This window comes from Nerophis ophidion, linkage group LG27 (assembly GCF_033978795.1).
Source record: "Nerophis ophidion isolate RoL-2023_Sa linkage group LG27, RoL_Noph_v1.0, whole genome shotgun sequence".
NCBI classification, from domain to species: Eukaryota; Metazoa; Chordata; class Actinopteri; order Syngnathiformes; family Syngnathidae; genus Nerophis; species Nerophis ophidion.
In genome coordinates this window covers 12,620,478-12,631,808 of record NC_084637.1, presented here as the reverse complement: position 1 = coordinate 12,631,808, position 11,331 = coordinate 12,620,478, and the positions used below count along the sequence as shown (strand labels likewise).

Sequence of the window (11,331 nt, the reverse complement as noted above, 5' to 3'; positions counted from 1 at the left end):
GATGAGGTGGCGACTTGTCCAGGGTGTACCCCGCCTTCCGCCCGATTGTAGCTGAGATAGGCGCCAGCGCCCCCCGCGACCCCGAAAGGGAATAAGCGGTAGAAAATGGATGGATGGATGGATTTAACACCATAATACCTGACAGACTGGTGTCCAAACTGTCAGACCTGGGTCTATTGAACTCCATCTACATGTGGATTAAGCACTTCTTATCCAACCCCCCCCCCCCCCCCCCCCCCCCCCCAGAGGGTGCAATTGGGCCGCCACATGTCATCGAGCCTATACCTCAACACCGGCTCTCCACAAGGCTGCGTGCAGAGCCCCCTACTCTACTTCCGGATGACACCACCATAGTGGGGCTCATCTGGGACGAGGTGGAGAAACTGTCGGAGTGATGCAAAGTAAACAACCTGGCCCTGGACCCCTCAAAGACGAAGGAGCTGGTCATAGACTTCAGGAGGAAAAAACGGACATCCTGCCCATGGTCATCAGCGGTGACTGGTTGGAGAGGGTCTCCAACTTCCGCTTCCTGGGAGTCCACCTTGACGACAACCTAACCTGGAGCACCAACACCACGGCTACCATCAAAGGACTTCTTATCCAACCGCCCCCAGAGGGTGCAGTTCGGCCGCCACGTGTCATCGAGCCTATACCTCAGCACCGGCTCTCCACAATGCTACGTGCAGAGCCCCCTACTCTACTTCCGGATGACACCACCATAGTGAGGCTCATCGGGGGGGGGGGGACAAGTCAGCATATCGGGACGAAGTGGAGAAACTGTCGGAGTGGTGCACAGTAAACAACCAGGCCCTGAACACCTCCAAGACCAAGAAGCTGGTCATAGACTTAAGGAGGAAAAAAACGGACATCGTGCCCCTGGTAATCAGCGATGACTGCTTGAAGAGGGTCTCCGACTTTTGTTTCCCGGGAGTCCACCTGGACGACGACCTAACCTTGAGCACCAACAGCACGGCTACCATCAAAAAGGCACACCAGAGACTGCACTTCCTGAATATACTCAGGAACTACCACCTCTCACAGGAACTGCTGGAGTTCTTCAAGTGGTGCTTTATTGAGAGCATCCTGACCTACTGCATCTGCGAGTGGTTCAGCAGCTGCACGACCGCAGAGAGAACGGCGCTCCAGAGGGTCTTAAAGACCGCCCAGAAGACCATCGGATGCCCCCTCCCCTCCCTGGCTGACCTGTACAGCTCCCGCTGTCTCAGGAAAGCACAGAGCATCCTGAAAGACCCACCCCACCCCGGGCACTGCCACCTAAAACTGCTGCCCTCAGGCAGACAATATAGGGTGCTGAAACCAGGCACAAATAGACTAAAAAGCAGTTTTTACCCAAGATCCACAGTAGCATTAAACAGGCACTGAGTCTTTTTATTTTATCGGACTATAATGTGCAATAATGTTATATATTTATATATGCATATGTGCGGAAATATACATATATATATGGATACATATTTTCTTTTTTTATTTACTATTTATATTAGTAAATTATTGTGTATGCACCTTAGGGGATCTGCTCCAATTCCGTTGTTCTTTGAACCTGTTCACTGTAATAATGACAATAAAACTATTTCTATTCTGTAATATTCGTTGAACTGAAAAAACAAATAATCCAAAACATGACTGAGTGTGGCCGACATGGCGAAGCAATACGAGCGCATCACTGCACCGTGAAATAATAATATCTTAATGGCGGTTATTTTAGCCATTTAAACATGAAAAAGATGCTGATGGTGTGTTTGACTTAGAAGCAGCTGGAAGGTAAGACTGTAGAAGCTCATTTATCAGCAAGTGCTCTAAACCAGGTTTCTCCAAACATTTTGACTCGGGGGCCGCGTTAGGTTCAAAGAATTTAGTCGGGGGGCGGGATATATATATATATATATATATATATATATATATATATATATATATATATATATATATACACTCCGTATGTTATTTAACAGACTGTAATACAAATAATTATGTGCAATGTATATGTATGCTTTCTTCCACCTGATACTCACCAAAATCGTTAAAAGGAGCTTGGAAATCAAAAGTCTTCAGAAAAATCCAGCTGTTTTAATGTGAACTGGAAGTTTCCCATGGACTGTTACGGTTTCTCACTAGTGTGTGGGTCAGATCATAATGCAGATGCATACAATGTGAATATGAATACAATATTCTTTTAGTTTAATAACATTGTAAAAACATATGGTACATGAACAAACAAATGTATATTAAAATATTTTTTTACATGTCAGTGAAACCACAGTTTTAAGGACCTCTTAACCGGACGCCCATTTCTGTGTTGCCTCTTTATCTCTTACGTCAAGCTGAGTGCTCCCAAGCTGCTCTTTCCCAGAGTAGCTGCAGGTTGTGTGTGCCTTCGGTTGTTTACACTCCATTTGCTTGAGACCAAAAGCAAAAGGTGAGAGCCGTGATCGGGTGGGTCCTCGATCGGCGAAGAGGTTAAAAAACCACGTCATGAGTGTCACTGTTAGGCTGCGGCCTGTTTGCAACAGGTGGGAGAGGCTTCTTGTTAAACTCTGTAAAAGCCAAAAAGAGGGTTTGCTAAATTATTACACAACTCAAATCAATGAAAGAAAAATAAAGAGTGAAGATGCTGCATTGAGACAAACAGATGGATAAAAAGACAACCAAGCTGAGGAGGAAACTTCCCAGTATTAGTGTATGAGTACAGTTAATGAAAACCAGGGCATAGTTAGCAAGCAGTGAGATGGGAGTTAAAGAATGAAACATGAGCAGTGAATTTTTTTGTGGACACATTTCTTTACCAGAGGGCTTTGAGTCCCAGAGTGGCTCTAGTTTGGGCAGCCTAGAAACTTTAGGTGTGGCCCATCCAACTAAAATAGTAGAAAATGGAAAATTCTGTCAGGAAAATATGTGCCTGACCCTTCTTATGGCTGTCGCTTCAGAGATGATCAACTATGCTACATACTTGACAATCTAACATTGCAACAGCATCCACTTCCTGCCTAGGTTTGTGGATTGGGGACCAGTTTAGTATAAAGAGGGCAATTTAATCAGTTTGATGAAGTGTGAACTAGATAGGAGAGGACTAACCGGGAGGAGGTGGAGGAGTGGCGTTATCTCCCTGGCCCTCCTCCATCTTCAGCGGGTCCACACGGTGCTTCCTCTTCAGATACAACTTTCTCCCTTTTTTCTTGCTCTGCTCTGTGGTAGTGCCTGCAACAAAATGTGGTACAATAACTCAGAAATTAAAATTGAAAATCTCTCGTACTGTATTTCCACTGCATCAAATGTTTGACGTTTGAAATCATATACATTCTTTGAAACAGTCTCAGTCTTATTTTGTTTAGTCTTCCAAAATGATGCAGGGTTTTTTTTGTGATTGTTGTGGCCTAAAAACACCTCAATTCGCAGTAGCTTAAGAAAGCTGTGGCAAAAGTTGTTTAAGGCTCATTTGTTTTCCAAAACATTCAATCAACTTGTGATAAAATATTCCTTGTAACCGTAATCTCAAACAGCACAGGATTTCTACATAAATTGGAACACATACTGTATTGATGTTAAATTCATTTTATACCACACAGTATACATTAGATGGCAGCTAAAGTTCATATTTAGAGCTAATTGTCAAATTATTGTAATAATTAATCAAAATTAAAGAAAAAAACATCACCAAAGGCTTACTTATTGTCAGCTGTCTGCAATGTTGCAGAAATATTCCATGTTTATTTTACTTGTGTCTATCTAAAACATTAATTTATGTTCCAACACAATTAGAGATGTCCGATAATATCGTAATGCCGAAATTATCGGCCGATAAATGCTTTATAATGTAATATTGGGAATTATCGGTATCTGTTTCAAAATTATTGGTATTGGTTTCAAAAAGTAAAATTTATGACTTTTTAAAGCGCCGCTGTGTACACGGACGTAGGGAGAAGTACAGAGCACCAATAAACCTTAAAGGCACTGCCCAGTCACATAATATCTACGGCTTTTCACAAACAAAAGCGGATACAAGGCATACTTGGTCAACAGCCATTCAGGTCACACTGAGGCTTGCCGTATAAAAAACTTTAACACTGTTACAAATATGCGTCACACTGTGAACCCACACCAAACAAGAATGACAAACACATTTCGGGAGAACATCCGCACCGTAACACAACAGAAAAAATACCCAGATCCCTTGCAGCACTAACTCTTCTGGGACGCTACAATATACACCCTGCCGCTACCCCATACCCCCAAGCTCAAACCCGCCCACCTCAACCTCCTCATGCTGTCTCATGGAGAGCATGTCGCAAATTCCAAGCTGCTGTTTGGAGGCACGTTAGAAAAAATTATGCACTTTGTGACTTCAATAATAAATATGGCAGTGCCATGTTGGCTTTTTTTCCCATAACTTGAGTTGAGTTATTTTGGAAAACTTTGTTACATTCATCACAACAAAATTAAGCATAATAATGTGTTAATTCAACGACTGTATGTATTGGTATCGGTTGATATCGGTATCGGTAGTTAAGTGTTGAACAATATCGGAATTTCGGATATCGGCAAAAAAGCCATTATCGGACATCCCTACACAATTATCCCTGCATGGTCGATGAGAGACGATAAGATTGTCATCACACATCTCTTGTCATGTAAATGCTGCCTCTTTGCTCGGTCAGCATTGCAATTGAAAATATTCAATTTAAAGTACCACTGATAGTCACACACACACTAGGTGTGGTGAAATTACTCTCTGCGTTTGACCCATTTCCTTGTTCCACCCCCTGGGTGGAAAGCCCCACTCCACAAAGCAACTGCCGCTGTGGTCAAAGTTGGAATTGCCACAAAACACATTTTAATATATTCAACACTCAACTGCCATACGGCGGCTAAAGTGGTTAGTGCCCCGCTCCAATTTGTCACGTTTCGTGTGTCAGGTAAACTGTGACGAATGGGGCCATATGAATCCCCTTCCTGTAAAGTAGGAAGTCAGGACCCCAGTATGTTGCTAAATGTTTATATACTACATTACACAAAAGGCTTAGCGCCATAAACCGGACCCGGAAGTAGGTCTGAGCTATTTGGGAGGATGACAATTGAGCCGTTGGAGAAATAAAGAGTTGCTATGTTGTTACGTGTTGTTGTTCCTGCTTTGTCGACACAAGAAACAAACAAGGTTTGATTAGACCGTTGACGTGCAGTGTTTAAGTACTCCTTGAGAGACAAACTCGGTTGGCAAAAATATGCAGGGAATTTCTAGGCATTAGACAAAGTTACGAGGCTGCGCATAATTCACAGGGATTGGTTGATGTGTGCTTTTGCAAATTCCTGGAGGGACTGGTTGTTACTTTCTCTTGAGAGTCAGATCAATCTAACTCTTCCCAGGTGGTGCAAAATCAGGCCACATGCTGTCGTGCTAATGATCTTCAAAAGTGCCGGCAGCCTTTATCTTCACACCGATTATTTTTAGTTCAGTGATAATTACATTTTTGCATGGTTGAATTGCACACTGACAGGTGTTCAAGTGTGCACCGAAACATAGAAAAGAAAAAGAAAGTTACTTGGAAGTTACACTTACTTGAACTGGAATTTTCTGGAGTTTGTCTGGAATTGTCTGGCTCTTCGTGATTATCCTCCTCAAACTCTGCCTCTGCCTCTGCATCTGTCTTAAAACTGTTGCTCATGTGCTCCTGTAGCTCTTGTTGCCTCTTCTTCCATTTTTCCTTATCTTCACACTGAATTAAATTTTGGATAAAGGTGAAATTGGTCAATTGCTCTTGGTTTAATGGTTGGTAGCAGCTTCCACACCTCAGTTAGGACATTTTCGATGGGCTGGAAGGGGTTGCACGCGTGTTGTTCAAAAAGCTCGTCTTTGCAGGCATGCACGCCTTCGCGGTCTGCCTCCTCCCTCTCTTGCCGCTCTCTAAGAGAAAAAATGTTATTAACCTTATGGCATCTTGATATACACATCTTTAGGGCAAAGTTAGTTACAGAAAAAAATATGCTCGGGTCAATTGAGGTCAAGTTTTGACTCCAAGCCATGAATAAATATTCTATTACCTTATTTTTGGGATTATAAATCGCTCCCGAGTATACATCGCAACAGCGGAAGATGCATAATAAAGAAAGAAAAAAAACATATGTACGTCGCACTGGAGTATAAGTCACATTTTTGGGGGAAATTTATTTGATAAAATCCAACACCAAGAATAGACATTTGAAAGGCAATGTTAAAGGCCTACTGAAACCCACTACTACCGACCACGCAGTCTGATAGTTTATATATCAATGGTGAAATCTTAACATTGCAACACATGCCAATATGGCCGGGTTAGTTTACTAAATTGCTATTTTTAATTTCGCACAAAGTATGCTGTTGAAAAGTCGCGGTATAATCATGCGTATGACGCGTGCGCGTGACGTCACAGAATTGTAGCGGACAGCTTGATCGAGCACCGATCACAGCTATAAGTGGTCTGCTTTAATCGCATAATTACACGGTATTCTGGACATATGTGCTGCTGAATCTTTTGCAATTTGTTCAATTAATAATGGAGACGTCAAAGAAGAAAGATGTAGGTGGGAAGCGGTGTATTTACATTTGGCTCTTACTGTAGACATTAGCGGAGAGTTTGCGTCGTTCCTCCTGCAGCTGTGGACTCTCTTACCTCCTCCCACCGGCCGCCACCGACCGTCGGATGCTTACACCGTGGTGGGAAAAAAAAAAAAATCTCAGCCCAGCTACCTTGCCTCGTTGAGAAACGCGGCTTCCCTCGGAAACACTGGCGGTCACCACACCCGTGGCCACACCCCTCCGACTTTCAGGTACCACCATATAATCTCACTAAAACACTAGTAACACAATAAGCAGATAAGACATTTTCCAGAATTATCATAGTAAATGTGTCTAATAACATCTGAATCGCTCCCACTGCCCTCGTCTTTTTTTTTTTCTAGTCCTTTACTGTCACGTTCCTCATCCACGAATCTTTCATCCTCGCTCAAATTAATGGGGAAATCGTCCATTTCTTGGTACGAATCGCTCTCGCTACTGGTGGCCATGATTGTAAACAATGTGAGGATGTGAGGAGCTCCACAACCCGTGAAGTCACGCCCACATTGTCTGTTACTTCCGGTACAGGCAAGGCTTTTTTATTAGCGACCAAAATTTGTAAACTTTATCGTCGATGTTCTCTACTAAATCATTTCAGCAAAAATAGGGCAATATCGCGAAATGATCAAGTATGACACATAGAATGGACCTGCTATCCCCGTTTAAATAAGAAAATCTCATTTCAGTGGGCCTTTAAAATAAATAAAGAATAGTGAACAACAGGCAGAATAAGTGTACGTTATATGACGCATAAATAACCAACGAACAAGGTGCCTGGTATGTTAACGTAACATATTATGGTAAGACTCATTCAAATAACTATAACATATAGAACATGCTATACGGTTACCAAACAATCTGTCACTCCTAATCGATAAATCCCATGAAATCTTCTTCCTCGATGTCGCTTCCAAACAACTCTGCCAGCTCTAAAGGTATGCGCCGCTTCCTCTTGTCGTTTTCTGCTGCATATTTCACTACGTCCAGCTTGTAAACTGCAGTAAATGATTTCCTTTTCGGTGCCATTTTTGTTCAGCCCTTCTCAGTTTTTATAAGTTACCGCCAACGATGAAATGATCCAATTTAATAGCTTCGGCAGTAGCATATAGCATATAGCAGTTAGCATTCCATGACCCACAATGCACTTCTGCCATGACCCTCCCCCGCCGAATACTTATTGGTTGACATGTGTGTGACGATTGCTGACATTTTCTTCGTCTCTTTCGCGAATGAGATAAATAATATGATTTGATATTTTACGGTAATATGTTAATAATTTCACACATAGGTCGCTCCGGAGTATATGTCGCACCCCCGGCCAAACTATTAAAAAAAACGCGACTTGTAGTCAAAACAATACGGTTCACTGCGGTCAGAGATTGTCTTAAGGCCTTGGCCCGGGTGCTGAAAGACCATACAGTACATAACCTATCCAGACGCACGTACCTCTCTTCTCGTATCAGTCTGACTCGTTCTGCCCTTTCTTTCTTATCCTGCTCCTCCTGAGCACGCTGCTCTGCTGTGTCTTTCTGCACGCGCTCAGTGATGGCCTCGTAATCTTTGCCAATGTTGTTAAGCAGCCAGCTCAGGCCCCTTTTAATGGATTTGTCAAATTTTTTGCCATAACCCAAGACTGCAGAGCACGGCTCCTGGAAAAGGAATATAAAGTATTTCAATAGAACTGACGAGTTCAAGCAGGTTAGGATACTAAACATTTCTATAAATGGCTGGGCTGAGGGTAAAACTGACTCTACATGTCACTCACTACTGTGCCAGGTGCCCAAACACTTACAATCTGACAAAGACACTTGTTCTCATTAACAAGCTTCTCTAACGACAGGTTCTCAATGATGTCTGCTTCAGCCAACGCGCCCTCCTGATCTTGTTTGTTGGCAAGTCTGTAAGCCGAGACAAGAACTCATTGAATATATGCCACCTGGAAAGTAAACTGCGATTTCAAACACAAATGTATATCATTTAGGTTCTGTCCACTCACACGAGCACAGGCTTCCCAGCGATGCGTGGGTGCTGCAGAACTTCTGCCATGGTTTCCCGTGTCTCCTGGATTCGCTGCACATCGCTGGAGTCCACCACAAACACCACACCGTGTGACTCAGAGTAGTAATTCTTCCATATGCCACGGATCCTCTTCCCACCGCCCAGATCGAAGATCGTGACCTCAAACTTGCCTTGCTTCAAGTCAAACTTAGAAAAACCCACAGTTGGAGCAACATCTTGGGGATTCTCTGAAATAAAATTTAAAAAGTCACACGTTGCACCCGTTTTAGCCAAAAAGACACCTCTGTAAACATGAAAGTTTTAAAAGATGTAAAAATAGGTACAAACCTCCTTGGATTCCACGTACTGTGGCGGTCTTTCCTGCATTATCCAATCCTACCATTACCAGAGTCACTTTTCTGTAAAATTAGAAATGAGTATGATTACACTTTGGTCTAAAATAGACACACATTCCATTCCGATTTGTCAGTGAAGTCCAGGCAGGCTCAGAACAACATCCAGTTAATTGCCACTAGGGATATCCCAATCCCGGTGATTTTTTTGTCCTCAATAATTCAATCCGACTGAGTCCAGATCTGATACTTAGACAATAAATTATACAACTGAAAATGTTTTACAGCAAGTAACTATAGTGAACGCATTAATATAAAGCTTATCTTGGTGAATTTAGAATTGCTAGAATTGTTGTAAATCAGAGGCAGAATGACAATTTGTGGTAATGAATTCTACATCTAATTTGTTTTGCAAAATGAAGTGACGAGTGTACAAGCATAAACTACAACTGGCTCCTATTTAAATCTTTGGGTTTTGCCCTAAAAGCCTTACTGTATCCAGAAACTTACTCCTGAGTATTTAAATACAAACAAAAATGACTCCCCCAAGAAGATTTTATATTTAAAAACAATAAAAAGAAAAATACATAATTAATCATTTAATATCGTTGGTATACTGACACTAGACTCTGTATCAATATTACCGACATATGGATCGATCCCGCCTACTTTGCATTGAAGCTTTAGCCCTTAGCTTTGGAAATTAGCTTTTGTGTGCCGCCGATTCCGATACCGATCATCCATGAGTATTATCGTCCAATACTGATCACGTGTATTAACTGTACATTTTTCAACGTATTCACAGTGAGTGCTATTGACACAACAGTTCAACAGTATCAAGACAATATTTCAACTAGTTCCTTATCCTCTGTAATTACTTACAATTGTTTGAGCACAACTAGGTCAATAGTACACAATAACTAACAAAAAAGTAAAAAGTATCTCTTACTTAGTCACTTGAGAAAAGCGCTATATATATATATATATATATATAATTCACTTTACTTCACTTCACTTCACTTCATTTCAATCCTTTGATTGAGTCCTCCTTTGTTCGGGTATTCTGATTACTTAAGTATTGATCATATACTGATACTACCCTTAAAAGTCCATCCATCCATTTACTACCGCTTGTCCCTTTCGGTGTCGCAGGGGGTGCTGGAGCCTATCTCAGCTGCATTCGGACGGAAGGCGAAGTACACCCTGGATAAGTCGCCACCTTATGGCAGGGCCAACCTTAATATCAATTTATGGAATGATCCTCCTTGTGTACTGACTGTGACAATGCTGACATACCAACAGTTGTTATATTATCCTCTAACTCTTATTTATCTACTTGTTACTTTCCTGTAAATAGTTGCTTACTTTCTTGTGTGACTTAGGTCCATCTAAACTTTTTGAAGTTTACCAAGTACTTACTTTATGGTGTTGTTTAGGGCTAGGTTAGCTTTGCAAGTCATACCAAAGACTATAAAAATGGGAACCATTACCTCCCTGCTTAGCACTCAGCATCAAGGGTTGGAAATGGGTGTTAAATCACCAAAATTGATTCTTGGGCACGGACACAGCTGCTGCTGACTGCTACCCTCACCTCCCAGGGGGTGATCAAAGGGGATGGGTCAAATGCATAGAACAATTTCGCCACACCTAGTGTGTGTGTGTGTGACTATCGTTGGTACTTTAACTTTTACTTAATTATTGGCATGCCAGCTCCTGTCTTTCTATCTGTGTGTGACATGTTTAGCCTCGGCCTCCAGCGATAATACTTTATAACGATACTTGGAATACTAAGAAATGCAGTTTATTTGCCAAAATTTAGATGATTATTATTCATTTACGGTAGCGGCTACGCACTGTGTATGGAGACACATAATTAGCTTCTAGCTGCTTGTTAGCCAAAGAGGATCTGCGTTTGTGAACGTCAATAAAGGCATTAATCAACAATGGCTGATCATGCACCGTATTTTTCGGACTATAAGTCACAGTTTTTTTCATAGTTTGGCCAGGGGTGCGACTTATACTCAGGAGCGACTTGTGTGTGAAATTATTAACACATTACCGTAAAATATCAACCAATATTAATTAGCTCATTCACGTAAGACAATAGACGTATAAGATTTCATGGGATTTATCAATTAGGTGTGACAGATTGTTTGGTAAACGTATAGCATGTTCTACATGTTATAGTTATTTGAATGACTCTTACCATAATATTTAACGTTAACATACCAGGCACCTTCTCAGTTGGTTATTTATGCATCATATAACGTACACTTATTCTGCCTGTTGTTCACTATTCTTTATTTATTTTAAATTGCCTTTCAAATGTCTATTCTTGGTGTTGGGTTTTACCAAATAAATTTCCCCCAAAAATGC

The 11,331-nt window shown here is 41.6% G+C and overlaps 1 protein-coding gene across 3 annotated transcripts in view; it reads right to left on the bottom strand.

Moving 5' to 3' along the window:
- Positions 1-2,162: 2,162 nt before the first annotated feature.
- The window catches only part of arl13b (ADP-ribosylation factor-like 13b), a 16,747-nt gene continuing 7,578 nt past the window's right edge, over positions 2,163-11,331 (bottom strand). The window contains exons 2-10 of one of the 3 annotated variants that reach the window (XM_061889228.1): positions 8,951-9,021; positions 8,601-8,850; positions 8,397-8,502; positions 8,051-8,253; positions 5,800-5,914; positions 5,570-5,726; positions 3,091-3,213; positions 2,802-2,870; positions 2,163-2,552 (exon numbers count right to left, since the gene is read on the bottom strand). In XM_061889228.1, the coding sequence (XP_061745212.1) occupies positions 2,476-2,552; positions 2,802-2,870; positions 3,091-3,213; positions 5,570-5,726; positions 5,800-5,914; positions 8,051-8,253; positions 8,397-8,502; positions 8,601-8,850; positions 8,951-9,021 (1,171 nt within the window). In that variant the 3' untranslated portion in view covers positions 2,163-2,475. Of the gene's footprint in view, positions 2,553-2,801; positions 2,871-3,090; positions 3,214-5,569; positions 5,727-5,799; positions 5,915-8,050; positions 8,254-8,396; positions 8,503-8,600; positions 8,851-8,950; positions 9,024-11,331 lie in introns of all 3 variants that reach the window. The other 2 variants (XM_061889229.1, XM_061889231.1) reach the window with 2 other exon arrangements.